Genomic DNA, 23,601 nt, shown 5'->3' with positions numbered 1-23,601 from the left:
TTGAGCACAGGGTGAGTTTTTTCATAAACTAATATAATCGAACTCCATAGTTTGAATATGGCCACAACAATCAATACAAGTGTAATCCTCGATTGTTTTGCTGGTACTTTACTCACTGATGTACAGAGCAGAACCGATGCTGAGACAAAACTTCGAGAGTTGTCAAAACAACCTGGTTTCCTCGGCTGTTGCTTGGACATTTTGGCTCAGGCTGAAACACCAGGTCACGTAAAGAAAGCAGCTGCCGTATATTTCAAAAACAGGATAATCAAGTTTTGGAACCTCAAGGATGATTCAGGTACACTACGCATAGACAATGACGAACGGCCCGTTATAAAGGACCGATTATTACCAGTGATTCTTGTTTGTGATTATCACATTAAACAACAACTTATCCCCGTTTTGAGACTTTTGATTTCGTTAGAGTTTGAAAGCTGGAACCTGTTGTTGCAACAAACTGGCGAGTTGTTGGCGCAGCTGCAAAACTCGGACGAGTATTTGTACACGGCAATGTTGTGCTTTACTGAAATATGCAGAAAGTTTAAGTGGACTGATAATGAAGCGAAAAAGCCAAAAATGTACTCCTTAGTTGACGAGGTTTTCCCATTTTTGTTAATAATTGGAGATTCGATAGTAAAGAGTGTCTTAGACGGCCAAGAGATTACTGAGTTGAAGGCTGAAATTTTGAAGATGATACTCAAGTCTTACAAATTTGTCACCTATTACGATTTTCCAGAATCGTTACGTACAAGGGATCAGGTATTTGCTTGGGGCCAATTTCACGCTTCGGTTATAAACATGAGTCCTCCTAGTTATGTGACTTCCTCGGACATTACCGAACAGGAGAAGTCTTTTTTGCAAGTATCCAAATGTTACAAATGGGCCATTGCTAATATTTTGCGTTTATTCACACGGTACGCATCATCAAACACTTTGAGCAGAAAAGTGAGCTACAAGGATTTCCATGATTTATTTATTACCGAGTTTATTCCTCGTTTTATTGAACAATTTTTAGCCATCATAGAAGAATATTGTCATGGGAAAAGGTGGCTAGGTTTGACGGCATTGTATCAAATTCTCGAATTCTTGAGCCACTGTATTGTTGAACAAACTACCTGGAAGTTGATTAAGCCATACTTTGAAACACTAGTTACTCATCTTGTTTATCCAGTGATTGTGCCAACCGACCAAGTCTTGGAAATATACGACGAGGATCCTCAAGAATATATCAATTTGTGCTTTGATATAACTGGAGACTATAACAACGCTGAGTCTGCAGCATTAGGTTTCATCGCCACAGCTCTACACAAACGTAGAAAGTCTTGTTTGCAACCCATCACGAATCTAATACAAAATGAATTGACTCTGTTGCAACAATCTCCAGAAGAGACTTTGGAAGTGGCGAAAAAGAAGGAAGGGTTGTTGAGAATATTGGGCAATATATCGGGCTACTTGCCCAAGGACGCATCAATTGAACCCGTGTTGTCGTCGTTGGTTATCCCCAATTTAAATTCCAAGCATGATTTCCTCAAGGCGCGAGCCGTTGAAGTTTGTTCTCAATTTTCCGACGTTGAATTTACAAACCAGCAAACTTTGTCAGTATTGGTGCATGGTATTTTACAAAATTTTAATGATTCCGAGGTTTCTTTGCCAGTTCAATTCAACAGTGCATTGGCCATACAAGGGTTTATAGAAGTGGACGCATTTAAGCAAACGTTGGCAACTATTGTCTTGCCCACCATGTCCAAGCTTTTGGAAATGTCTAATGAAATTGACAACGATGCCATATCAGTAGTGATGCAAGAGTGTGTGGAAAATTTTTCAGAGCAATTGCAGCCTTTTGGCGTTGATTTAATGAGTAAATTAGTGTCCCAGTTTATGCGTCTAGCGATGGAACTAAATGATGCATCCAAAGTCGAAGTTGATGATTTTGATGGCAATTATGACGATCAAGGTGACAAGTCAATGGCTGCTGTTGGGTTCATCAATACCATGATTACTGTTCTTTTGTCGTTTGAAAACTCTCAAGAGATTTGTATCAAGTTGGAGGAGATCACTTCTCCAGTTATTTCATTTGTACTAGGTAATCAAATGGATGAGTTTTACGCGGAGGTGGGCGAATTGATGGATAATTCAATTTTCTTGTTGCGATCAGTTACTCCTTGCATGTGGTCCAATTTTGAGTTACTTTACAAGAGTTTTGAAGATGGGTCGGCATTGATGTATGTTGAGGAGTTGATGCCATGTTTGCAAAATTTCTTGATACATGGCAAGCAAGAGTTGAAGGGTAATGATGCTTTGTCTATGTCAATGTATTCTATATGGAGTATGATTATATCCGATGAGGATGGATTGGGAGTGGCTGATATAAATTTTGCTTTGGAGTTTACTCAAACATTTGTCTTGAGTTTAGAGGAAAAGGCAAACCCATATATCACGCTGTTGATCAAGTTTGCTTTTGAGAATTTTGGAAAATTGGAGAATAGAAGGTTGACCAGTGCCCTTGCTGTCAATGTTTTCAATGTTATTGTTGCTTGTTTGATATATAATGATCAAGAGGTAATTATGTTGCTTCAACAAGCTAACCATTTCGTTGAGTTTTTCAACAAGTGGTTTGAAATGATTCCTCAGTTGACTAGAGTTTACGATTTGAAGTTGGCATTGTTGGGGTTGGTGAATTTATCCAAAGTGAACTCTTTACCACAAGAGATTATTCAGGAAATCCTGCACAAGTATGTTAATGTATTAAAGCTGTTGTCAAAAGCTATCCCAGAGTTGGAGAAAAAGAGAAACGACATTAACGGTTTGAATGGAGCAACCCAAGCCCTTCCCTCGTCGACTAGCTTTGGAAATGATGGTGATGATGAATGGGAAGAAGACTTTGAAGATATTGAGGCCAATGAAGCAGGGCATGAGGACCACGATTCAAGAAGCCTCTCAATGGGCGAGTCGGTAGACGATTTGGATGAGGAGACTATTCGTAAGTACACCGATTTCCTCGCTTCACAGAATGCAGATTTAGCTCACCTGGGATTTTATAGTGACACTGATGAGGAACTATTTGACGATCCATTAGCGACTACACCATTGGATGGAGTTAATGTGTTTGAGGTTTTTAAAGTGTACTTGCATGATCTTCAACAGAGCGACGCGAATCATTTCCAAAAGTTGTTTGGCAATTTGAGTGAAGACGAGCAAAAGTTTATAGCTGATGCAATTACAATAGAGTGAGGGAAAGAGGGAGGGTGCTAGGTGACGCAGAGGAGTAGTTGAGAGGATGTTTTATAGAAAGGAGCGGTACAATTTATGTTCGGCACCACAAAAGAAAACACATAGAAGATTAAAACGCTGATGATATATCCTTAGCTTGCAAAAAGCGATAATAGCATAGTCCAACAACACATGGACAGAAGACACAGCTTGATTGGATTATATATATTTTCACTTACGTTGTGTCGGATGTATGTATAACGTCCATTGTGCAAAAAATTTCATGCAAAGGTTATTTTTAGATCAAATCCTCCCTCTATACCACAGAGACATTTTCGACACACAAATGGAAAAAACATAACCAAATACAACTTATAAAATTTGATTGATTGATATACTAAAATAGCACTGTGTATCTCACAGATATTCAGAGTACTGATATTTCATGTATAAGCCACAATTTTGGTGCTATAAATAGCAGCTGCTGGCTTTACTTAGTGAAGCGGGTGCCGGCTGCAGACATTTTATCTAATAATAGATCAGGCATAGGAAAAGCACAAAATTTCTGCAAAGCCTCAAACAGTTCTTTTGAGTAAGTACATATCTGCATGCTGAGAGATATATATATATGGATATAGGTGAAATTGGAAAAATGTTGACTTATCCGTAGATATCAATCAGATGAATAATATAAAGAAGTAGATCTAATGGATGAGATGACACACGTGGTCAAGCTACGGATATTATAAGAAGTGATTTTGAGGCTTTTTCTAAATTGGAGCACTCATTCCAAAATACACGAGGGCATCAAACAATTTAAAATGCATTTTCTAAAAAAAAAAAACAAAAAAAAAAAAGATTAATAAGAAGTGAAGCTTCACATTTTATTTGTTTTGTGGTTTGTAATTTTTGACCATCCTCTTATTGCCACAGTAGATGAATTGTGATATTGTGGATTTTAGGTTTAGCTTTAGGTTTGATGTTACACAATTTCCTCGAATGAAAGTTTAACCGCCAGACTTTTCAGAGAATCAAAGTGGGGCGCACGTTTTTCTCATCTTTCACTTTCTTCTCATTCATTATATTTTTTTATTTTTTTATTTTTTTTTCGCACCCGTCATCATCTCTCAGCGTATAACCAACAACCACAAAGACCAATTCTAAAAATATATACATATCACTTCTTCTAAATTCAGTGGTCAGAATGATTGAATTGTTGAATTTGTGTATTACACATTGAACATAGTAAGGAGGTTATAAATAGACACCACTTGATCCGTGCTTTCCATCTGAATCTTAATTATATGTGAATCACTTTTACTATATTTCCCCACCATATGTATACGAAACTGCTTCAACTATAACCTCCAACTTGCTACCTCAAAGAGTGAATCACAGACAATGAGAGTATACACATCGGCACTAATACTTTGTTGTATCATAACAACCACACTTTGTCTCAACATTCTTCTCACTTCAATAGACGATTGGACTTCGAAAAATGTACGGTTTCTTCAAGCACATCTACAACAACAGGGCCATAGTGTCATATTGATGGCTCCTTTATACCAACAAAACACAAACCTCCAACTTCCAACGACATTCACACAGAGGTTGAAAGGTATAAACGATGGTGGAGAATATGGCCATTTATTACCAGTCCATCAAACTTACTACTCCAGAGTCAGTAAACAACACCATCAGAAACGAGCTAAACAAGTTGTATTCAAGGAAGACGCTATCAACGAAGAGGAGGAGGATGTCTTGATGAATAACCAATACGGACAAGATCCAAACAATCACGATGCATGGTACGTCAACTGTGATGCCGTGTGTGGGTTACAAATTGCCTCAAACTTGCTCATTCCTAAATACTACCCTGATTTCAAACTTGATTTAGTCATTATTGGTCCAAATGAAGGACTCAAACATGCAGGACGTGTCACATCAATGATTCGTCAAGTGCAGGAAGATGCAAAAGTAGACGTCATGGCTATCTCCAATCAAGACTACCATCCACTTTACTTCCAAAACGAAAAGTATTTCAAAACGTCATTCCATGACCTTGACCTGCAATTGTCCAAACTGAATGTGTTTACAAAGAATATCAAATTGATCAATAGACACGTGGGCAAATTGGTTCATAAACTAGCACAATTGAATGCACACACCAGGACAACTGCATCTTCTACAACACGTGTTGGTTTGCATTTACAATTCCCTAGTTTAAATTTCCGGAATTCTTATTGTCAAACAGGCAAATCAACAGAGTTGGAATATCAGGTAATGATGCCCATGCGCGACAATACACAGCATCAAGATCGCCAGAGTGATGTGACTGTGTTTGAGTACGAAATGGACTTGGATGGAAGACTCATCAAACTGGCACGAGACGACGAGGAAAGTTCAAGAGACTATGCTAGCTTTAAACTCAAGAATGATACTGATGGTGACGATTTTCTGGATAACAACGAGCATGATCAACAAAAGAGCAACCACAAACTTGGTGTTGAAGGTAGTGTTGATCCTGATGACACGTTGCAAAGCACGGATTACATATTACTGAACTGCAACGTTGCTGTCACCTCTGTTAGTCACATAAATGCTAGAAAGTTGAAACAACTTTTTTAACTACTGATCAAGAGGGAGTATTCATTATCATGATTTCATTTCTATTTTATTTTTGTCGTTTTTACTTTTATACTGAACGTATTCAACTGTTAGAAACTTTGTAAGACCACGACTTCGATACTTCAGATATCACGAATGTCACTGCTCTCATTACGATGACATTAACACCAACTTCTTTTTCTTCTTCTTCTTCTTTTTCCCATGACTAGCACCATCATTGCTTCCTCCTCCTGTGCCATCACTCTCACCGTAATTCTCATTATTCTCTTCGCGTGCCTTCCTAATCAACTCATCGGCATCCCAATCATCCCATTCGTCTTCAACGGCAAGTTCATGTAAATCACTGACGTCGTGTGATTTTTTGATCCGTGTACCCCAAACGGTCGTAATGTATTCATCTTTATCACCATCATGTTCTTCGTCAGCCACCCCACTGTCATCGTCATTGTTGATCTCATTCTCACTCTCGGTTGATAACGGATTATCTGAAAACGAAGGAGGCATGGCATTACCATTGACCGACAATGTCGCGAATCGGTTTCTTACCCCAACTTCATAACTTGAAAATGATCCTGAGTGATTTGGGAAATCTTCACTGCCCAATCCATTCTCTTCCATATAAAACTGCTTCAATTTAAGTTCCTCTTCCAGTTCTGCTCGCTTCCTATTCCTCTCTTCTCTCATAAACCGCTTGTTTGAATTTTTTGATCGTTTAACCAAGTCATTCTTGTACATTTCCCAAACATCTTGCGACACATACTCATTGTGGTTCCAATCACATTCAAGAAACCCAATCTGTGTACCAATTGGTAAATGGCTAAGATATTTATATTTGGTCATTGACGTTTCCTGTGATAGCTCCTCGTAGCGAATGTTTTCAATCTTGGCAATAATACTGGTGGGTAAGCTCTCATAATTGGAATACGTGGCTTTCAAAACCTTCATATCTAGTGGGGAAAGCACATATGTACATCCGGCATTGAATCCAGTTTCATAATAGTAAAATGTCTGATGTAATGGAAGCAAAGAAGATGCACCGTCTTGCGCGTTAGCATGTTTATGTTCTCTATCTAACGACGTAGCAAATCTCGAGCTCCAATCTGCGATTTCTTGATCTATGTGGGACAAAGTCTGTTGTACCAACGCCAGATCATCGCCATACAACTCCTTTTCTTCTTCATGGTTCGCAACAACTTGTACTTTTTCCACCTCATACATTGAAGTCATATAGCTGTAGTCACCTTTGAATATCCTCAGGTACGACGTCAAGTCCGCTTGGTTTATGTCGGGGAAATCAGCAACATGATTGGACACAGCAATGGATTTTGGCAATGATAGAATCTTGTGCAGATCCCTCATCATCAACGTCAAAACAACATCATCGCGAACTTTAGGCACTTCAAATTTTTCATCAATGTGCTGAATAATGACTGGTTTCAACTCATGTTTACGTATAATCGAAAAGCACAAGGGACACTCACGGTACTTTTCCACAATCGCTGCCGATTCACGTTTCTTTGCTTTGGGGACTTCTTGCTCCAATAACGACAAGACACATTTAAGACAAAGAATGTGGCCGCACGACACAATCATACGTGGGGCAATAATATCATTAGTTAAGCAGATGGGACAACTAGCTTTTGGTGCGATAATAGACATGATATTGTTGACATCAATGGGCACATTGGGGTCCAACTGTTGGACCTTGTAATCCCCTCTTGAATCGACCACAAATTTGAAATTGACATTGATGTATTTCATACCGGAAAGATGTACCTTGGCAGGTTGGTTTTTCTTGTGACTACTCGATCTCCGTCTTGTCCGGTCCCGTTGGTGATTTATCGCGTATTCTTCAGTGTCGCGATACGACTGGAAATCTAACAAGTGATTGATGGATATTTGGTTCTTGCGACTGTTTCCATTCACTTTGCGGCCCTGGGTTAACTGTGACTCCAACGGCATTAATTCACGGTCATTCCTGTGGTCATACCTTCTTGACTTGTTGCGGCTACTTTGTGCTCGTTTCACATTAGTCCTCTTGTTAAATGTCTGCAGCTGCAGCTTTTGTTGTTGTTGTTGCTGCTGTTGTTGTTGTTGCTGCTGCTGTTGTTGTTGTTGTTGAAGTGTAGGAGTTCTGGAACCAGATCCAGATCCACTTATTTTATTTTTGTTATCGGTCATTTGGGTATCAATAATAGGTAAGCTTGTCATTAGCAGACAAACTTATGCATGCTGGGTGGGGTAATAGCAAGGTATACAGCAAACCACCAATCTAATGGAGTGATATTATATGCAAATGCCAAGTGATTGTTGAACTCCAAGTCAACGCTACTAGCCCTCTGGATAATGCAAAAGCTAACAAGCAAACAGACTTCCTTGTTGAAGTAGTAAAAAATTGGGGAGAAACTAACAAGTGTTTTGTAGTCCCGGTTCCGTGGGTTTTCCAATGTGGTTCTATCTCACAAGCAGAAGGAGTTGAGAGATCAAAACCAGGAAGTTAAAGGAAATGCAAAAGATCTAGGGAAAAAAGTAACAAATGAGATGTAGTGGTTGTTGTGAGTGTTGTGATGTTTGTCTGAGAGAGGAAAAGTTCTTTTGTTAAAGTCACGTGATTATATTCACGTGCCAACTCCAAACACGTGTATACACACGCTTTATAATGTATGACACCTACGTCTATCAGAAAATGCGAATTCATTATGTAGTGGGTTTTTGGTTAATATTATTAGTGTATTTTTTTACCATCCATGAGAGATCGCTCCATGTTGAAGCTTGTATGTGTCTATCCTTCAATAAATAGAGCAATAGTTGAATTGAATTTGGTGTTATATGTGTAGAGCTCACAAAAAAAAAGAACAAAATAAAATAAAATAAAATAAAAATCAAACACGCTGTGTTCAATACCACATACACTGCAGAAAAAGATCATAAGACGACAAGGGCTACAGTTGAATTCTCTTGAAGCACCACTCTACAAGACCACCTCCATCAAATATGTCACAATTGAAAAAAACCAATCTCAATTCAGTCAGGGATTTACAGAAGACCACTGATGAGAATTTGAACTCAGTATTGCAACAATTGGGGTACGATGAATCATTCATCATAACTGACGTAAAACTAGGTCTTGGTGTGGCTACAGTTGCCATTGCCGGTTTGCTTTTTCTTGCTGATAAAAAGTACCAATTCAAGGATATATATTCCATCACAGTGGCTGCTTGTGTCGTGTATGGGGTTCTAAATGCGATCTTATTCTTGATCAACTTGAAATACAAAAATGTCAAATACATTGGAGACGACTCAAAGGGCAGTAGGATCACAATTGCATCGGATATCAAGAAATATGAACCTTACTATAATGTAACGATCACTGTGAAAGACACGGTCGTTACTGCAGCAATACCGTTTAACAAGTTCTTCGATGTCATTGGGTACTTCAACAGAGATGAATTCATAAAGTTGATCAGCGAAGAGATAAACAAAGTCGACAAGAAACATCAGTAAGGCTCATTTTGTTTCCGTCTATTACAGATATCTATATAGCTAACGAATGTCTTGAATCAAACAAAGTGTCCTCCTCTACCCATAGTCCCTCTCCTCAAATGATATCCTTGACTTTATCATCAATCTCACTAACCCATCTACAAAAATCTTGTACAAACAATGGCGCCGTTCTTATTCCTGGAAGTAAATTTGCATACATTGGTTCTGCCAAACAGCCCATATAACCTCTATCAACTTTTTTCGTAATTGTCTGTGCCAATTCAACGTGATCAACAACAGGCGCAATAAATTGTTTTGTGGGCTTCACATCCTTGAACAATTCAGTATTCATTTGTCCCGTGGTGACTAACAACAATCTAATTTTGGGAAATTGTCTCAACTCCTGTTGCAAGGACTCATGTAACATGATTTGTGATGCTTTGGTTGCCGAATAAATTGATAAATTTTTTGGTGCAAATGTTCCTAAAATGGACGATACTGTCACTATTGACAACTTGCCATTGCCATTGTACGATAAGTGGTTTGAAAGTATTTTTTGTAAAATGTAAACTTGCAGGATCGTATTGATGTTGAACATTGCCTTGACTTTATCAAAGCTTAAATTGACCAATGACCGATGATCTCGAACTCCGGCGTTATTCACAAGCACACTAATATACTGTTTCTTATTATTCAAGTCATGGACCAACCTGTTCAACTTGTCTTTCAACTCACACTCATCTCCTAAATCACAAGCAATGTAATGGAGTTTCGCATCCTCGGCTAATTTCAATGGAATTGGATTGCGATCAAGCACATACACAGTGACATCTCGTATCAACAACGACTTGACAATTTCCAATCCGAGTCCACTAGATCCTCCAGTGACAAGGGCAATATCACTGCTGCCTAATCCTTTCCATTGGTTTTTCGCTGGATAGTTGTACGCATCAATAAACAATAATATAAAACTGACAATAACTAAAATGATGAATATAGTCAACAAGATGTAGGGTAGTGGAGTCCACCATAAGGAGAAGAAGCTGCTCATAGTTAGTACATGCAACTTTCCAACAAAGGTAGCTTGTGTATAAGGTTAGCTAGCGCTTGTTGATGTTTTCTAGACATACGATATAAAGAATAGAATGAATGTGAAAACTTCAATGACGAGAAGAATAATTTCTGCCCAATTTCTTCCCTCGTTTGGTTGAGTAAAGTATGCAAAACACATTAATAATGCAACAACAAAATATGAATAGCAAAGTAGATTTATTTAGCAAATAGGCACCGAAGTAAAAGAGCTAGGCCTTGAATGTACCTTGAATAATTAAGAGAAAGAGAAACATAGTTGTTGGTGTAATTTTTGTTTCTGACTTTTTTTTTTTGCAGTAATTACAAGATACATTTTATATACAAAATCAGACCAAATTTCGAAGAAAAAAAGTACTCCTATCAACGTAAGTTCTAGGCTCTTTGATCCTTGCCTATAGTTACTTCTTCTGCTCTTGTGTATCAAAATCATATCCCCTAGCGATACCCAACCTTCCTTCAACCGCCAACGAACCATCCTCTTCATCGTCTCCAGATTCACCTTCTCTTGTATAATCACTACCCAAACCAGTCCACTGTCTATTTTGTAAATGCATGGCTGATGTACTTACGGTGTTTCGGATAGCAACACTGTTTGCAAACCTCTCAACTAACCTCTTTTCATCACTGGCGTTGGTCTCATTTTCAATCTCATTTTTGATTCTCAAGTGGTTAATCTGTCGAAGTGGTCTAGACGTGCTCACATATCTACCAGTGACAGGATCAAACTCAGGGGCTTCATCAGAACTCAACTCGTCATCATCATCATCATCATCACCAGCACCGACCTCTGACTCCCGTCTTTCTCTTTCCTCTTCTTGTTTATAATCTTCAATCACACTCTTGTAATCAGTAACCCACTTCCCAGTCCAGGTCAACTCATCACTCAACCCAAGCAACAACTCATACGGAGTCACAATAGGTTTGAAAAATTCATTCACTTGATCAATTATAATACCTTGATGATCACAACCCAAGACACACCAAAGATCGACACTTTCGAAATTGGCCAATTTGGCAACATTCGGTTTCCCAACCACAAACACATAATGTTTCTTACCGGCTTTTTTGATCTTGTCCTTGATTGTATTTATCAATTGTTTGGTATTGGATAAAGACAACGTATTGACTAGAATACCTATCGTGCCTGCAGTTCGAGCAACATGAACAAACTTGTATCGCCTCATCAAGTTTGGATACGGCCCTTGTGAGGTTGAGTTTGTGTCCGGGTCGTAAGTGGTGACTGAGGCGAAATTTGTTGTTAATTGTAGTAGTCTTGGAGCTTTTGGTGTGGTGACATGAAATAAGTCGTATTGGGATATCTCCTCCACGGGGAATGTTCGATTGAACTTGGAGTACGTGTTAGTTTTTGTTGGCTTATACCCAATGATTTCCGATTTTGAACTAGGAACTATCAAATCAGCGACAATGATATTATTATAACCCGTCAATTTGTCTCTAAGTTGATGGAGAATATAAGTAAAGGGGGCATTTGCCATCAAAACCACTTTATCTTTCAAGTTGTACCTCTGCCGGAACTGTTTCGCTATTTCTTCCACATCAACCTCGGGTATTCCCAACACATACTTTGAATTCAATTTCGCAACTTCATTCAAACACGCATCTCCGAAATGAACAACCAAGTCACTTTGGACGTGTTCAGCGGCTATTTCATCCACACAACATGCAGAATAAGACGTATCCGCGAGAATCCAAACTTTTTGGCCCTGGTTACTGGACGCAGCTCCATTGATGTCTAGCTTCTCCTGGAGGTGGTGGACTATAGTCGCAGAGTCACAGATAAGTTCATCAGGGAACTGTAGAGTGATACGCTTGTACTTTAGATCTCCGCTCTCACTCCTCTCAGAAAGCGTTTCAACTAGTTGAGGTAAGCAGTAGTAATCTCGTATCTTGTTGAGCACCTCTTGGTGATCTTGTGGGTCGGTTAAATGTAGATGTTTCCTTTCCTTGTGCGTCGATTGGACTTTATCGTATGAGAATGTGGAGTCGTCTTGGAACGTGGAAAGAGCGGGCGCCACTGGTTTTTCTGAATGCATGGGTATGTGTGAGTTGTGGAGGGAATTTTCACTGACAATGATATCCTGTCTCTTGAGTAATGAGATGCTTTGCAAAATCTAGCACAGGAATAAAAAAAAAAGAAACAAAAAAAAAAAAAAAATAAAACAAGACACATTTTTCAAAAGTCGTTCCATTTATAAACTACCTGCCCAGTCAGAAGGCATGGGTCTATACACATAAACCTCTCCCGCAGTCAAGTTCTTTAAAATATACTCTCCCTCCACAACCCTTCTGATATTGTTGACATTCTGCTCAACAACTTTCAATTTGGATCCATCATTTTCAACAACCACACTAGTATGATCGGGTGCTCCTACAGTTTGAGTGACCCCAGTGATTGGATTGAAAAATGTACAAGCCTTGAACTGTAAAATATCCCCACGTCTAATCACATCCAATTGTTGCTGACTGTTGATAAACTCAATACCAGCACCACTGTTTTTGATTTGCAATATAGGGTATCCATGTGTATAATACTGCGACACAAATGCATGCTTTCCGCAACCCTTTTCAAGTGCAAATTTCGCCAAGTCCCAACACTCGCCACTACCAACTTGTTGTCCCTTGTGATGCTCGCACCATGATGCAACGTATTCCCCAAATCTTTCGTGGTTCGCAACAAGCTCCTGCTTGGAAGGTATTGTAAGAAGCGGCGATGGAACAAAGCGGTCAATAGAGACAGTCACTGAAGCTGCATCGCTCGCATTCCAAACAAACTTGTACGAAACAATTGACAAATCCTTCAATCTTACCGTAATGATTCTTGTCCAAATTTGCGACCCTCCAGACGTAGTATACAGGTAATTCGTTTGATAATTCAACCCTAGTATTGATCTTGGAAGTACTAGACTGTTTGTGTTGGTGAACCATTGGGTAGTCAACTCAAGATCCAAGTCTGGAGGACCTTGGGCATTGACTGTAGGTGTGGGAGCGGCAGCTCGCTTATAGTTTCGTGGTTTAGGAGTGGGTGGTGGAGTAGGAGAGTTTACACGTGCTGCTGTGACCCCTGGCTTGGGCTTCACTTCAGGCTTCGGTTTAACAACTGGCTTTGGCTTGATAGGTGGTGGACTCACTTGCTTTGAAGACTTGGGTTTTGGAATTGGGGGCTCATTTTGTTCCACCTCAACTCCTGAAGTCGATTTTTTGACATTCATCTTTTGGAACATATTTTCTAATTCACTCTGAACGCCTTGATTAGATGTGTCGAGGCCACTAGATAATGCCTTTGGCTTTTTAACAGGTTTTGGAGGTGCCTTTTTCTTTTGAATAGCTTCTTTTGCTTCGGAAATTGAATCACTGATCGATGATGCTGAAGGTGTACTTTGCAGTGGCCTAGATGGCATTGGTGGTGGCACCTCGTCAGCTGAATCTCCATTTCTCGAGGCCACGAAAGTGCGTTTCTCTTTGTCTCCATCGAACTTGGGTTTAGGAATTTGTGGCGGCGGTGGGAAAGCACTCAAGTCGAAGGGCTTCTTTGAAGGTGTGCTACTGCTGACACTATTTGCACTAGTCCGACTAGGCAACGCAGGAGGTTGCAGGGTAGTATCTGGTTGGCACTCCCCTTGCTCTGTATTAGTTGGAGAGGTGGCGACAAACTCGTTTGAATGTACACTTGAATGCCCATACTGCAGTAATGGCTTAGCATGAGAAACATTTTTATGAGACGCACCGGTGGCATCGGGGGACTGCACTCTTCTCATAGGGGGTGGTGCAAATGATTTTGGATCAGGTAATGGTCTTTTTGGTTTCTCTGTTTCGACCTGGTTGATATCGTTCAGAGCTATGGGTTGAGCAAGAGATTGATTTTCCAGTACCTGCGCAGCTGCATCGTTTCCAACCACATGTTGGACAACTTGTTGGGTTTGCAAAGTGGACCCACGACTAGGTATGTCCGGTGAAGTCTGACTCTGCAGAGACAATGGTTGCGTCACTTGTGGTTGTACATGTGTCCCTGAAACTGTTGAGGTTCTACTGGGTAAGGTTGGGGGTACAGGTTGGGTTTGCACTTGTGAGCGTTGGGGTAAGCTCGGTTGAGCTTGCAGTGCATATTGTATTGAAGGTTCCTGATACTGCTGGGTTTGATTGTGTTGGGTATAAGCAGGGGGTGGTGCCTCTCCCTGCACTTGTGGTTGCGGTTGTGATTGTGGTGGTACGTATCCTGGCTGAGTTGAGTGATACTGCTGTGGGTACGTAGGTTGCACCACATTCAGTTGTAGCTGTTGCTGATTACTAACAACTTGGGAGTTCACTTGAGCAAATGGAGTGGGCTGTGCTTGTGGAGGCTGTGCATTCACAGAAGCTGGTTGAGTCTGTGCAATCGGTGTAGATTGACCTGGTCTTGGGGGTGGTGGTGGTTGGTTTACTTGTTCGACTGGGTAATTCGCTGCTTGTTGAAGAGGCTGAGCATGCGGAGAATATTGTGGTGGATACTGTTGATACTGCTGTGACTGTTGGTACTGTTGTGGCTGTTGATGCTGTTGTGATTGTTGCAATTGCTGAGTCTGGGCTGTGTTTTGGGTACCCTGAGGGGTCACATACTTGCGCTCGGATGGCGCATAAGCACCAACATTTCTTTTTGGAGGCTGTTGATACGAACTGAGAGCTTCTTTGGTAGGCAATGGCTTAAACACATAAGGCAGTGGATGCTCTATCTCCGCATTTGTTACTGTCGCTGCTGCTGACGTGGATGTTGATGAACTTCGATCACCTTTACTGGGTGGTTCAACATATTCCACTCCTTTCCGCTTTGCATCGTTCTTCTTATAAGCCGTGTAACCTGCCTTTCCCAATGCCTTGGTGCCTCGTCCTATTCCTTTTGCAGTGGCAATACCAACTGCCTTGAATTGATCACTAGACATATTTTCACAAGTTGTTGTGCTGAAGAAAACCGTTGAAGAAGAAAACCATTAATTATTGTGTTGTGTGTATTTCTCGGTTAACTGATTCATCCCACAATCAAGACGACTAAATAACTAAACACGCTACCAACAGCTAAACCAACACTCAAAAACACTGTAGTAAACCCACCAGCAGCTTCCTTCTCATCATCAGAGTCACATAATTTTCCAACCACCATAAATGCAGAAGTGCACAATTGCCCATTGGATATTCCGAACAAAGTCTGTAACAAAACGTACCACAAATCGGAATTAATGATCGGTGCTGACACTCCAGGATGGATGTTGCAAGTCATGAATAGGGGGATAAATGCCAAACGCGCTAGCGAGTATATGAACATCGTTCGTGGATTGGTTATCAACATGCGTAACTGGGGGTAGCCGCACATTAATCTTCCCATCAAATCACCTAAATTCCACATGAGATAAACAAAGGGAATATAGATTTGCTTGCTGAAAAATCTCAGCTCCAGGTTTGTATTCGTTGACTCCACAACCGAGGCAAAAACAGGAAACACCAACGTAATACCGAATGTAAAAAATATTGTCATCACAACCAATTTCAACTTGGCCCATAGTTGAGAAAAAGGTATAAACTGTTTTTGGGTCGGGACATCCTCAACAATGTCAGGTTCATCTTGGTCAACTTGCAATGATGTCTCTTCTCCCATTTCCATTGAAGAACTCACCTTCTGATATGTTGCACCTAACTTGTGATGTTCGATCCAATACAATAATCCAATAGAGAATATGCAAATTAAGCTCGCTGTGATGTAATACACAAACACACCATAGTCCTTGCCAATTTTTTCCTGCTTGGATGAGTTGTCTCCGACGAGTAACACTGATATGATTAAGGCACAAGAAGGTAAAACACCAGCAACTGCTTGACCTACCATCACGGCATTAGCATATATCTCTCCCATAACATTGACAATGGCCATAGTACCATTCTGGGCCAAGCACGTAGCAGAAGCAGAAGCCAACACCATAAACATAATTATGAGAAAGAATGCTGTATCGTTCATATCAAGAAACAATTGAACCACGCATGTAATGGCCATGAATGCAAAAATGATGATTGTTATGTTTAGTCCCAAATGGACTCTTTTCTTATAGTCGGCACCAGTTTGTTTTTGAGATAGATAGTAGTTGTATAAAGTTGATGTTATTGTTGACACCGACATCATGGTTGAGCTATAAACCTTGGATAGCGACGGCGAGTTAACAAACCTTAGGCCATAGTAGGCTGATGCTGAAAGAAAACAGTTCCATGGCCATAGTAGTGCAATACCAATGACTACAAATGAAAAGTACTTTAACAGTGATAATTTTAAAGTAAACACTCCGTCGACTTGCAAAACGGTTGGCTCTGGGTCCTGCATGTGTTCTCTGTTTGCGTCAAGGTCCTCAACACAACTTTCGGATTCTCTGTGGTTCATAGCAAGACTGTAGTGTCAGCCGGACTCAAGGTATGAAGTACTTTGCTGTGATCTAAAATGATGTGTGTGTGGTAGAGATTGCAGAGATCTGTTATCTTTGAAACTCTCTCAACGAAACGCGAAAAATCATTTTGCACCACAAAAAGTAAATCCACTTCCAACCCAAATTATACTGTGATTACAAAAGAAGCCGCGACCGAGTCTCACCTACAAGTGGGACAGTGAAGTGGGAGATTGGGTTACGGTAAATAGAAAATGGCTTGCATATCAAAAGTCGAGTACAATGTATGTATTAGTTGGTTAGTTATGTAGTTAGATTGTTGTTTATAATGTTTGCTCCATAGTTGCACCAATGTTGGTGCTAGTTTGCAGTAATCTTCCAGCAGACTTGACGTAGTCGATTGTTCTCAAGGTTTTGCCAATCTGTACTACCAAAATCTCGTCATTATCTATCCAAAGATCCTCCAAGTCAATCAAAATAACGCATTCACAATACAAATCAAAAAGAAACGGAAAGGCGCTTGCAGGATCTTGCAGGATCTTGCATAACCTCTCATTCAAGTACCAAACTGCACTTTCCTGTCAGACGCAGCAGGTGGGCCAACATCTTCCTCTCCCTCTTGATTGTTCATCAACTTTAAATCGTCAATCTCCTCATCGATCAACCGAGCAACAGTTTCTTCAATCTTGTCGTACACTTTCAACACCATAAAGTTTGGCTCTTTCAAAGGTAATCGAAGTGGGCTATAGTCACCTAGCCAAAACCCATCGTATTTTCTCGTTTCTTGCACATCTTGTGGCGACTCATCTAGCTCCAAGATTTCAAAGAATCCGTGCCACTGTTTGAGAGTATATTTTTTCATCGGGTTGCTCACACAATCAGAAATCAATGGCTTAAGTCTTTCCAAGTATTTCAACACTTCCAAGTGCCTCCGAGCTCGCTCGGATATCTTGTGCTGCACATTCCGCAACTTGAGCGTTTGCGTGGCGGCATCGCCTGCGTCTGGATCATTTGCTCCGCCAGAAGCATCACTGCCATCCAAATCCACAATCTCCTGTTCGATTTCCGCGTCTTCTTTACACTCACTAGCTTCATCTCCATATTCATGCATGGTCAAATCGTAGTCGCGTAAGAGCTCATCGGCCAATATTGACGAGTTGATGGTCACATCATCGCCGTGCTCCTCTTTGATCTCTTTGGCAATTTTCTTCTTTTCTTGATACGCACTATCGGGCCGAAACAACCACTTGCTAAACCATTCACTCGTTCGATTGGAAATGTCATATAGTTCATCACCAACGTTTGACACCAAAATTGTCATTAAAGGCACAGCGGAGATGGCCCACGATATGAAAAACACACGACCAAGTCCGGTTTTCGGAGCAAAGTCTCCATATCCAATGGTCAATAAACAAAGGAAACAAAAGTAGACAGAGTGGAAATATGACCAGCCTTCAATAAAATGGAAAACCATGCCCCCTAGAAGCCAGTACACCAAAAATATCAAGATGGTGGTCAATAGTCCGATGTTGGCTCTGATTGTCTTGACATGACTGCGTATACGGCGTATCTGGTGGAATGCTTCCTCGGGCGTGATTGGTCTATTCGACTTCATGCGCTTCTCAACATATTTCCTCCGCTTTAGTTCAGTATCGTTCCAGAATACAGCTGGAGCTGCCGACGACAAAATCACTGAGCGCAAAGTCGCCACGATTAACCCCATTATTAATACACCCACAAACGAGAATGTCAACGCCACCACCTTTGCCCCCGACGTCTCGGGTATGATATCGCCCAATCCAATGGTGAGAAGAGACACGATACAATAATACAACGCGGACCCGTACGAGATACCTTTGATCAAATGAGCCAACGCAACGGCACCAGCAACGCTCCACGCGCTGAACAATATCGTATAGACCATCAACGTTCTCTGCTTCTGATCAAGATTAAACGTGGCTGGATACTTGTTCAACCTGTATCCGGCAAAGTTTACCAACAATATCACCATGCAGACAAAATAGTAGGCAGCTGTAAAGCACGCACAATAAAATCCTTCCGAACGGTCGATGTTTGTATAGTCATCCAAGGCCTGGTAGTTGGTGATCAAAATCCCAGCAACAAGAAGCATGCACGCACAAAACCACGAAAAGATAGATATGCATTGCGTGATCAAGTACTTGACAGATCTCGAGAAGTTCATCAACAATGAAATGTTTCCAATGAGACCAAAAGCCAACGACATTGCGTTCAATATCACTACTTTTCTCGGGTCAGAGTGGTAAACTCCTGTTTCTGTATCCACTCGCCAATGCTCAATCAAGGCGATTATGGAAATCATGTTTGAAAGCGGACCAAGACACGCTGCTGTTAGCGGGAAGTACGACGAAATCATGAACCACATCACAAAATGAGGCTCCCCCGGTCGCACGTACAAGTTTAGTATTGACTCCAAGGGTAGATTCAAGGCATGTTTGATGGATACGGGAGCCATTTTCCTCCTGTGAGATGTTGAGATCTTATCATTTGATCGCAGTAGTGTGTTTGTGTTGATCAATATAGGCGATAGTATATCTTGATATCGCTGAATACTTTCAATAGCGCGTTTATCGCTCAAAGGTTGTGGCCGTATAGATGTGGAAGCTCTCTTCAAGGCATCCTTGAAGCTGGACGTACTACTCGACCGTGAGAAATCAAACATGGGAAGTGGTGGGTAGTGTTGTGGCGTGTTATATCTGTGTTCTTGATGTGTATGTCAACATATTCTAAACGAATGCTGCTTTGGAATATTCTTGGAGTGTCTTTGCAGACGTATTGCCCTTCAACAACAAAACAAGTGCTAACTATTCAAGTTGTAGTTAGACTGTTGTTACACTCTATCTGTGCGGAAAGAAGCTTGACAGGATATAATGGTCATGAGTACAGTATTTTCTCTGTAAGTGAATATTTCCCGGTTGAGATTCTTTTGCTTTGCGCATATAGTGAATTTTGCTTAACTCCGGACGACACGTTATACATCATCAAAAATAGTGTAGGTTAGTTTGCCTTTTGAACGGCTGATCCAACTACAATGGGTAAGAGCACGGCACCGTTTTGAATACGACTACGGTATACCTACATGCCGAAACAACACAAATGTCAACCCCTCTTCTCAAATTAACTATGTACAACTATGACGTCTATATGGCAAATGGCAATTCATTTCTTTCATCCATGAAATACTTTCTCAAGACATTCTTCTGAACACTCTTTTGAATCTCATCAATCGGCCTATTTTTCAACTTTTCATTCAATATCTTCACTTTCAATTCAGAATATTTTGAATCATTCATGACCTTATCCAAGATTTCTTGCATGTGGTACACTCTCCTCTCGGCTTCGGATGTATATACGGGTTCATTCAACTCTAGGTCTATTATTGGTTCGGTGGTCGGCCATGATTTGATGTTGTACTTGGCCTTGATCGAATTGACTTCATTGATCAAGTTTTGGTAATTGGCTTCAGTATCTTGCTCTCCACTAGTGATGTCGTGACTGATTTGATCCAACTTCCTAAGATCCTCAAGTTGAGTAATTATGCTCTTGAAAGCTTCCCTATTTTCAATAAACTTCTTTGCTTCCAATTCATCTTCTTGTTTGATTCGTTGTTTCGCCAAATCTTCATACTGCGCAAACTGTTGACCTTTGTTGACTTTGATCTCTGCTATTGCAAATGCCTTGCGTTTGGAAATTTTGGGGATGGCCTCAATACGAACAATGTCACCTTCTTTACTAACGTTTCCTTCATCATGAACTAGGAAATCTTTTCTTCGAATCACCTCCTTGTCTATTCTTCTGTCGTACACTTTTCCTTGAACTCTGACTTTAACAGTCTTGTTCATCCGACCTTGGGATACAACCAAGCCCACAAAATTCTGTCTAGCCATGGCAATTTGAGGTAGTCACCGCTGTAGTTTTATTGATTCAAAAATTTTCGAAGTGAAAAATTTAGATTGAAGTTTTTTTTTTTTTTTTTTACCCTTTAGCTTCTCACGACAGGTAAAGCACTTTATCAAGCAGTACAGCACATTGCATTGAATATTTATCTATACGTCTATATTCAACCTCTATCAAGAATTTATTTCATTCAACACTTTTTCAAATTTGGAAAGCAACTCTTTATTCTCCTCCTCGGTTCCAACTGAAATCCGAAGAGCACCTATACAGTTCAATTCTTTACCACGGAACCTGACAACCACTGCATTATCTACAGCTAATGTGTTGTACAACTTTAATGCAACTTCATTCGATGGGCTGCCATTCTTGTCCAATATCTCCACTAGGATAAAATTTGCATCAAGACCACCAATATTCTTCCCCACATATTTCAAGTTGAGTAATTGCTTTAATAATGCATCTCTCTGCTCAACAATACTCTGCACGTACTTGTGCATAACCTCTAACCCTGAATGCGACGTAGCCTTTAATGCGATATCTGACGTGAGCGACGAGATATTGTATGGGTACTTCATCGAGTTCAAAATCTTGGACAATTCAGTGCTGCAATATGTGATTCCCAATCTAATACCGGCTAACCCAAATGACTTGCTCAATGTTTGCAACACCACCAAGTTAGGATACTGGTTGACCAAAGTGGAAACAGATTGGCTGTGTTCACCATTTGGTGCGGTGAAGTCAATGTATGCTTCATCAACCACAACTAGTCCATTCCACGAATAAGTCACTCTTTTCAACAACTCTGCAATATCATCAACATTGATTAGTTTACCGGTTGGATTACCTGGAGAAGTCAAGTAAACGAGTTTGATACTTGAGTCCGACTCCAACTTTGCCGCAACAGCCTCAATATCAATTTGAAAATCGGGTATAGTCAACGGTACTTTCACAGTTTCAACGTCGTTAACAGTTGCACAGATAGCGTACATTCCATAAGTTGGTGGACACGTCAACAATTTGTCTTTTCCAGGGGTGCAGCAACATCTCAACAACATGTCGATACTCTCGTCAGATCCCACTCCGAGACAGAGATTATCAACACTCAATGGGATAGTACTGTACTTGTTTGGCGATGAATTTCGGAAATTGACGATTTGCTGTTTCAATTCCAATTGATGTGGATCTGGGTATCTGTTGAGCTCTAGTGTTTTCTCTGTTGCAGAAATTTCAGCAAGGGCTGGACCATGGGTATTTTCATTTGCATCCAATAAGATTCCAGTCTTGAAATCATCCCTTGCACATCGGTAAGGCTCTAATGTGAGGATGTTTGGACGTATCACTTTCTTAAGATTAAACATTGCAGGCCAGAGTACACTGAGAAATAACCAGAATGAGTATAAATTTTTTTTTTCTTTTTTAATTAGTATTCGTATGAAGTGGAATGGAAAGAGTAACCAAGAAAAGACTAAGGAATCAAAATGAGTCAAGGATTCAAAATTTTTTCTCTGACATTTTTTTTTTTTTTTTGGCGGGGCAAATGGTAGCATTGAATAGAGAGGGAATAACCACTATACACATTCTATTGAGTAAACTTCTCTTGAAAAGTGCTCTATGCTACTATAGTTTCATCGGTTATCTGTGAATTATCATAAGTAATTGGCCTTCTTACACCAGTTGTGAAAAACTTGTCATTGTAAAAGGAATCAAAATCAAACAAGTTCTGAACCGGAGGAGACTCGGCACTTCTCTTGATTAGGTCGTCCTTGAGCGAGTCTATAGTCTTCATGGGCTCTGGAACAGGTGGTGAAAATATACCACAAAGTTTGGTGTTAGTTACGTTTTCCGAGGCTAATCTTAGTGGAAGCAGTCCGTTGTCGCTCGGGTAAAACATGGAAGTATGATGTTTCGAGAATCTTCTTCTCCAGGTAGAAGTCGGGTGCTTTTCGGTGATATGTGGTGTCATATCTGCCCCTGTTACCGTATTGAATTTCTTGCTTTGGCATGTGGTTTTGGCTATTCTTAGATGAAACTTGTTGATGAATCTTGAAAACCGCGATATCTTGGAGGCAACCACTAGGTCAGTAGACTTGGTTTCGGTGCTATTTTGTAACGGGTGAAAAGATGATGGCTTGTTGTGTAGACTGTTGGTGGCTTCTACTTTAGTCAAGTGTTTGTCTTTACATTTACTCATGTTAAGGTTGTGGTTGATCTCCACGGTATGTTGTAAACTCTCCTGCAAATCTTCTGCGAAAGCATCCTTAATATTGTCTGATTGTGGTGTTGAGTATTTTTGGTAGGAGTAGAATCTGCTTTTTACACCTGTAGCACCAATTGGAGATAGTGAAGTCATAAGGGGCGGGGGCAGGGGGACTCGGGGGCGAAACAATCCTCCTGATAACAAAAAAGATGGCAGAGAGGAAAAATTATCAAAGTTACTGCAAATTAAATTTTGTCGCATATAGCAAACAAACAGACATTTCTCGAGTTCAGTCACTAGCAACGCCAAAGGGTTTATAGGGTTGGAAAAAGGGGAGCTTCTGGAGCAGGTGCGTGTACTTTGTGGGGACTTTGTAAACTTCAACTCAGTTCCACTCTCAACAGGTATGTTAATGTATGTCAAGGAGCGTCAAACAAATACCTCCAAAGAAGTATAGCATAGTTGTTTTCACTAGACTTTAAACCCTCAGCTGTGTTTTACAGCCGAGGACGTGACCTCTTTTGATGAGAAATTTGAAGTTGGACGTCGTGGGTATTCAATTTGCACCCACTAGGTCGTGCAAATAAAAACAAAAGCACAGTCTAAATTTTTGCGGTGTTCAAATTCTTCCAGTTT

At 40.4% G+C, this 23,601-nt stretch overlaps 12 protein-coding genes across 12 annotated transcripts; 3 read left to right on the top strand and 9 right to left on the bottom strand. All coding sequences in view use genetic code 12, as the record gives it.

Moving 5' to 3' along the window:
* Positions 1-57: 57 nt before the first annotated feature.
* Positions 58-3,231, top strand: NMD5 (Nmd5p; the record flags this gene model as incomplete). Its single annotated transcript, XM_051750666.1, has 1 exon — positions 58-3,231. One exon carries the CDS (start codon positions 58-60, stop codon positions 3,229-3,231), a length of 3,174 nt encoding a protein of 1,057 aa, XP_051610036.1.
* Positions 3,232-4,764: 1,533 nt separating this feature from the next.
* On the top strand, positions 4,765-5,841 carry KGF57_001458 (uncharacterized protein; the record flags this gene model as incomplete). Its single annotated transcript, XM_051750665.1, has 1 exon — positions 4,765-5,841. The coding sequence occupies one exon, from the start codon at positions 4,765-4,767 to the stop codon at positions 5,839-5,841; it is 1,077 nt and encodes a 358-aa protein (XP_051610035.1).
* A 150-nt stretch (positions 5,842-5,991) lies between these two features.
* On the bottom strand, positions 5,992-8,022 carry KGF57_001457 (uncharacterized protein; the record flags this gene model as incomplete). The annotated part of the gene is made up of 1 exon (XM_051750664.1): positions 5,992-8,022. One exon carries the CDS (start codon positions 8,020-8,022, stop codon positions 5,992-5,994), a length of 2,031 nt encoding a protein of 676 aa, XP_051610034.1.
* Positions 8,023-8,835: 813 nt separating this feature from the next.
* SPC2 (signal peptidase complex subunit) lies at positions 8,836-9,345 on the top strand (the record flags this gene model as incomplete). Its single annotated transcript, XM_051750663.1, has 1 exon — positions 8,836-9,345. One exon carries the CDS (start codon positions 8,836-8,838, stop codon positions 9,343-9,345), a length of 510 nt encoding a protein of 169 aa, XP_051610033.1.
* Positions 9,346-9,439: 94 nt separating this feature from the next.
* On the bottom strand, positions 9,440-10,375 carry KGF57_001455 (uncharacterized protein; the record flags this gene model as incomplete). The annotated part of the gene is made up of 1 exon (XM_051750662.1): positions 9,440-10,375. The coding sequence occupies one exon, from the start codon at positions 10,373-10,375 to the stop codon at positions 9,440-9,442; it is 936 nt and encodes a 311-aa protein (XP_051610032.1).
* Positions 10,376-10,814: 439 nt separating this feature from the next.
* KGF57_001454 (DPH2) lies at positions 10,815-12,470 on the bottom strand (the record flags this gene model as incomplete). The annotated part of the gene is made up of 1 exon (XM_051750661.1): positions 10,815-12,470. The coding sequence occupies one exon, from the start codon at positions 12,468-12,470 to the stop codon at positions 10,815-10,817; it is 1,656 nt and encodes a 551-aa protein (XP_051610031.1).
* Positions 12,471-12,626: 156 nt separating this feature from the next.
* On the bottom strand, positions 12,627-15,350 carry MUC1 (Muc1p; the record flags this gene model as incomplete). The annotated part of the gene is made up of 1 exon (XM_051750660.1): positions 12,627-15,350. The coding sequence occupies one exon, from the start codon at positions 15,348-15,350 to the stop codon at positions 12,627-12,629; it is 2,724 nt and encodes a 907-aa protein (XP_051610030.1).
* Positions 15,351-15,436: 86 nt separating this feature from the next.
* KGF57_001452 (nucleoside transmembrane transporter) lies at positions 15,437-16,774 on the bottom strand (the record flags this gene model as incomplete). Its single annotated transcript, XM_051750659.1, has 1 exon — positions 15,437-16,774. One exon carries the CDS (start codon positions 16,772-16,774, stop codon positions 15,437-15,439), a length of 1,338 nt encoding a protein of 445 aa, XP_051610029.1.
* A 614-nt stretch (positions 16,775-17,388) lies between these two features.
* Positions 17,389-19,533, bottom strand: TOK1 (Tok1p; the record flags this gene model as incomplete). Its single annotated transcript, XM_051750658.1, has 1 exon — positions 17,389-19,533. The coding sequence occupies one exon, from the start codon at positions 19,531-19,533 to the stop codon at positions 17,389-17,391; it is 2,145 nt and encodes a 714-aa protein (XP_051610028.1).
* A 478-nt stretch (positions 19,534-20,011) lies between these two features.
* KGF57_001450 (mitochondrial 37S ribosomal protein uS17m) lies at positions 20,012-20,758 on the bottom strand (the record flags this gene model as incomplete). Its single annotated transcript, XM_051750657.1, has 1 exon — positions 20,012-20,758. The coding sequence occupies one exon, from the start codon at positions 20,756-20,758 to the stop codon at positions 20,012-20,014; it is 747 nt and encodes a 248-aa protein (XP_051610027.1).
* A 183-nt stretch (positions 20,759-20,941) lies between these two features.
* On the bottom strand, positions 20,942-22,126 carry HIS5 (histidinol-phosphate transaminase; the record flags this gene model as incomplete). The annotated part of the gene is made up of 1 exon (XM_051750655.1): positions 20,942-22,126. The coding sequence occupies one exon, from the start codon at positions 22,124-22,126 to the stop codon at positions 20,942-20,944; it is 1,185 nt and encodes a 394-aa protein (XP_051610026.1).
* Positions 22,127-22,377: 251 nt separating this feature from the next.
* On the bottom strand, positions 22,378-23,118 carry KGF57_001448 (uncharacterized protein; the record flags this gene model as incomplete). The annotated part of the gene is made up of 1 exon (XM_051750654.1): positions 22,378-23,118. The coding sequence occupies one exon, from the start codon at positions 23,116-23,118 to the stop codon at positions 22,378-22,380; it is 741 nt and encodes a 246-aa protein (XP_051610025.1).
* Positions 23,119-23,601: the final 483 nt, after the last annotated feature.

The sequence above is a fragment of the Candida theae genome (genome assembly GCF_024610275.1).
Source record: "Candida theae strain CBS 12239 chromosome Unknown scaffold42, whole genome shotgun sequence".
In the NCBI taxonomy this organism is placed as follows: domain Eukaryota; kingdom Fungi; phylum Ascomycota; class Pichiomycetes; order Serinales; family Debaryomycetaceae; genus Lodderomyces; species Lodderomyces theae.
This window is presented reverse-complemented; position numbering and strand designations above follow the sequence as displayed.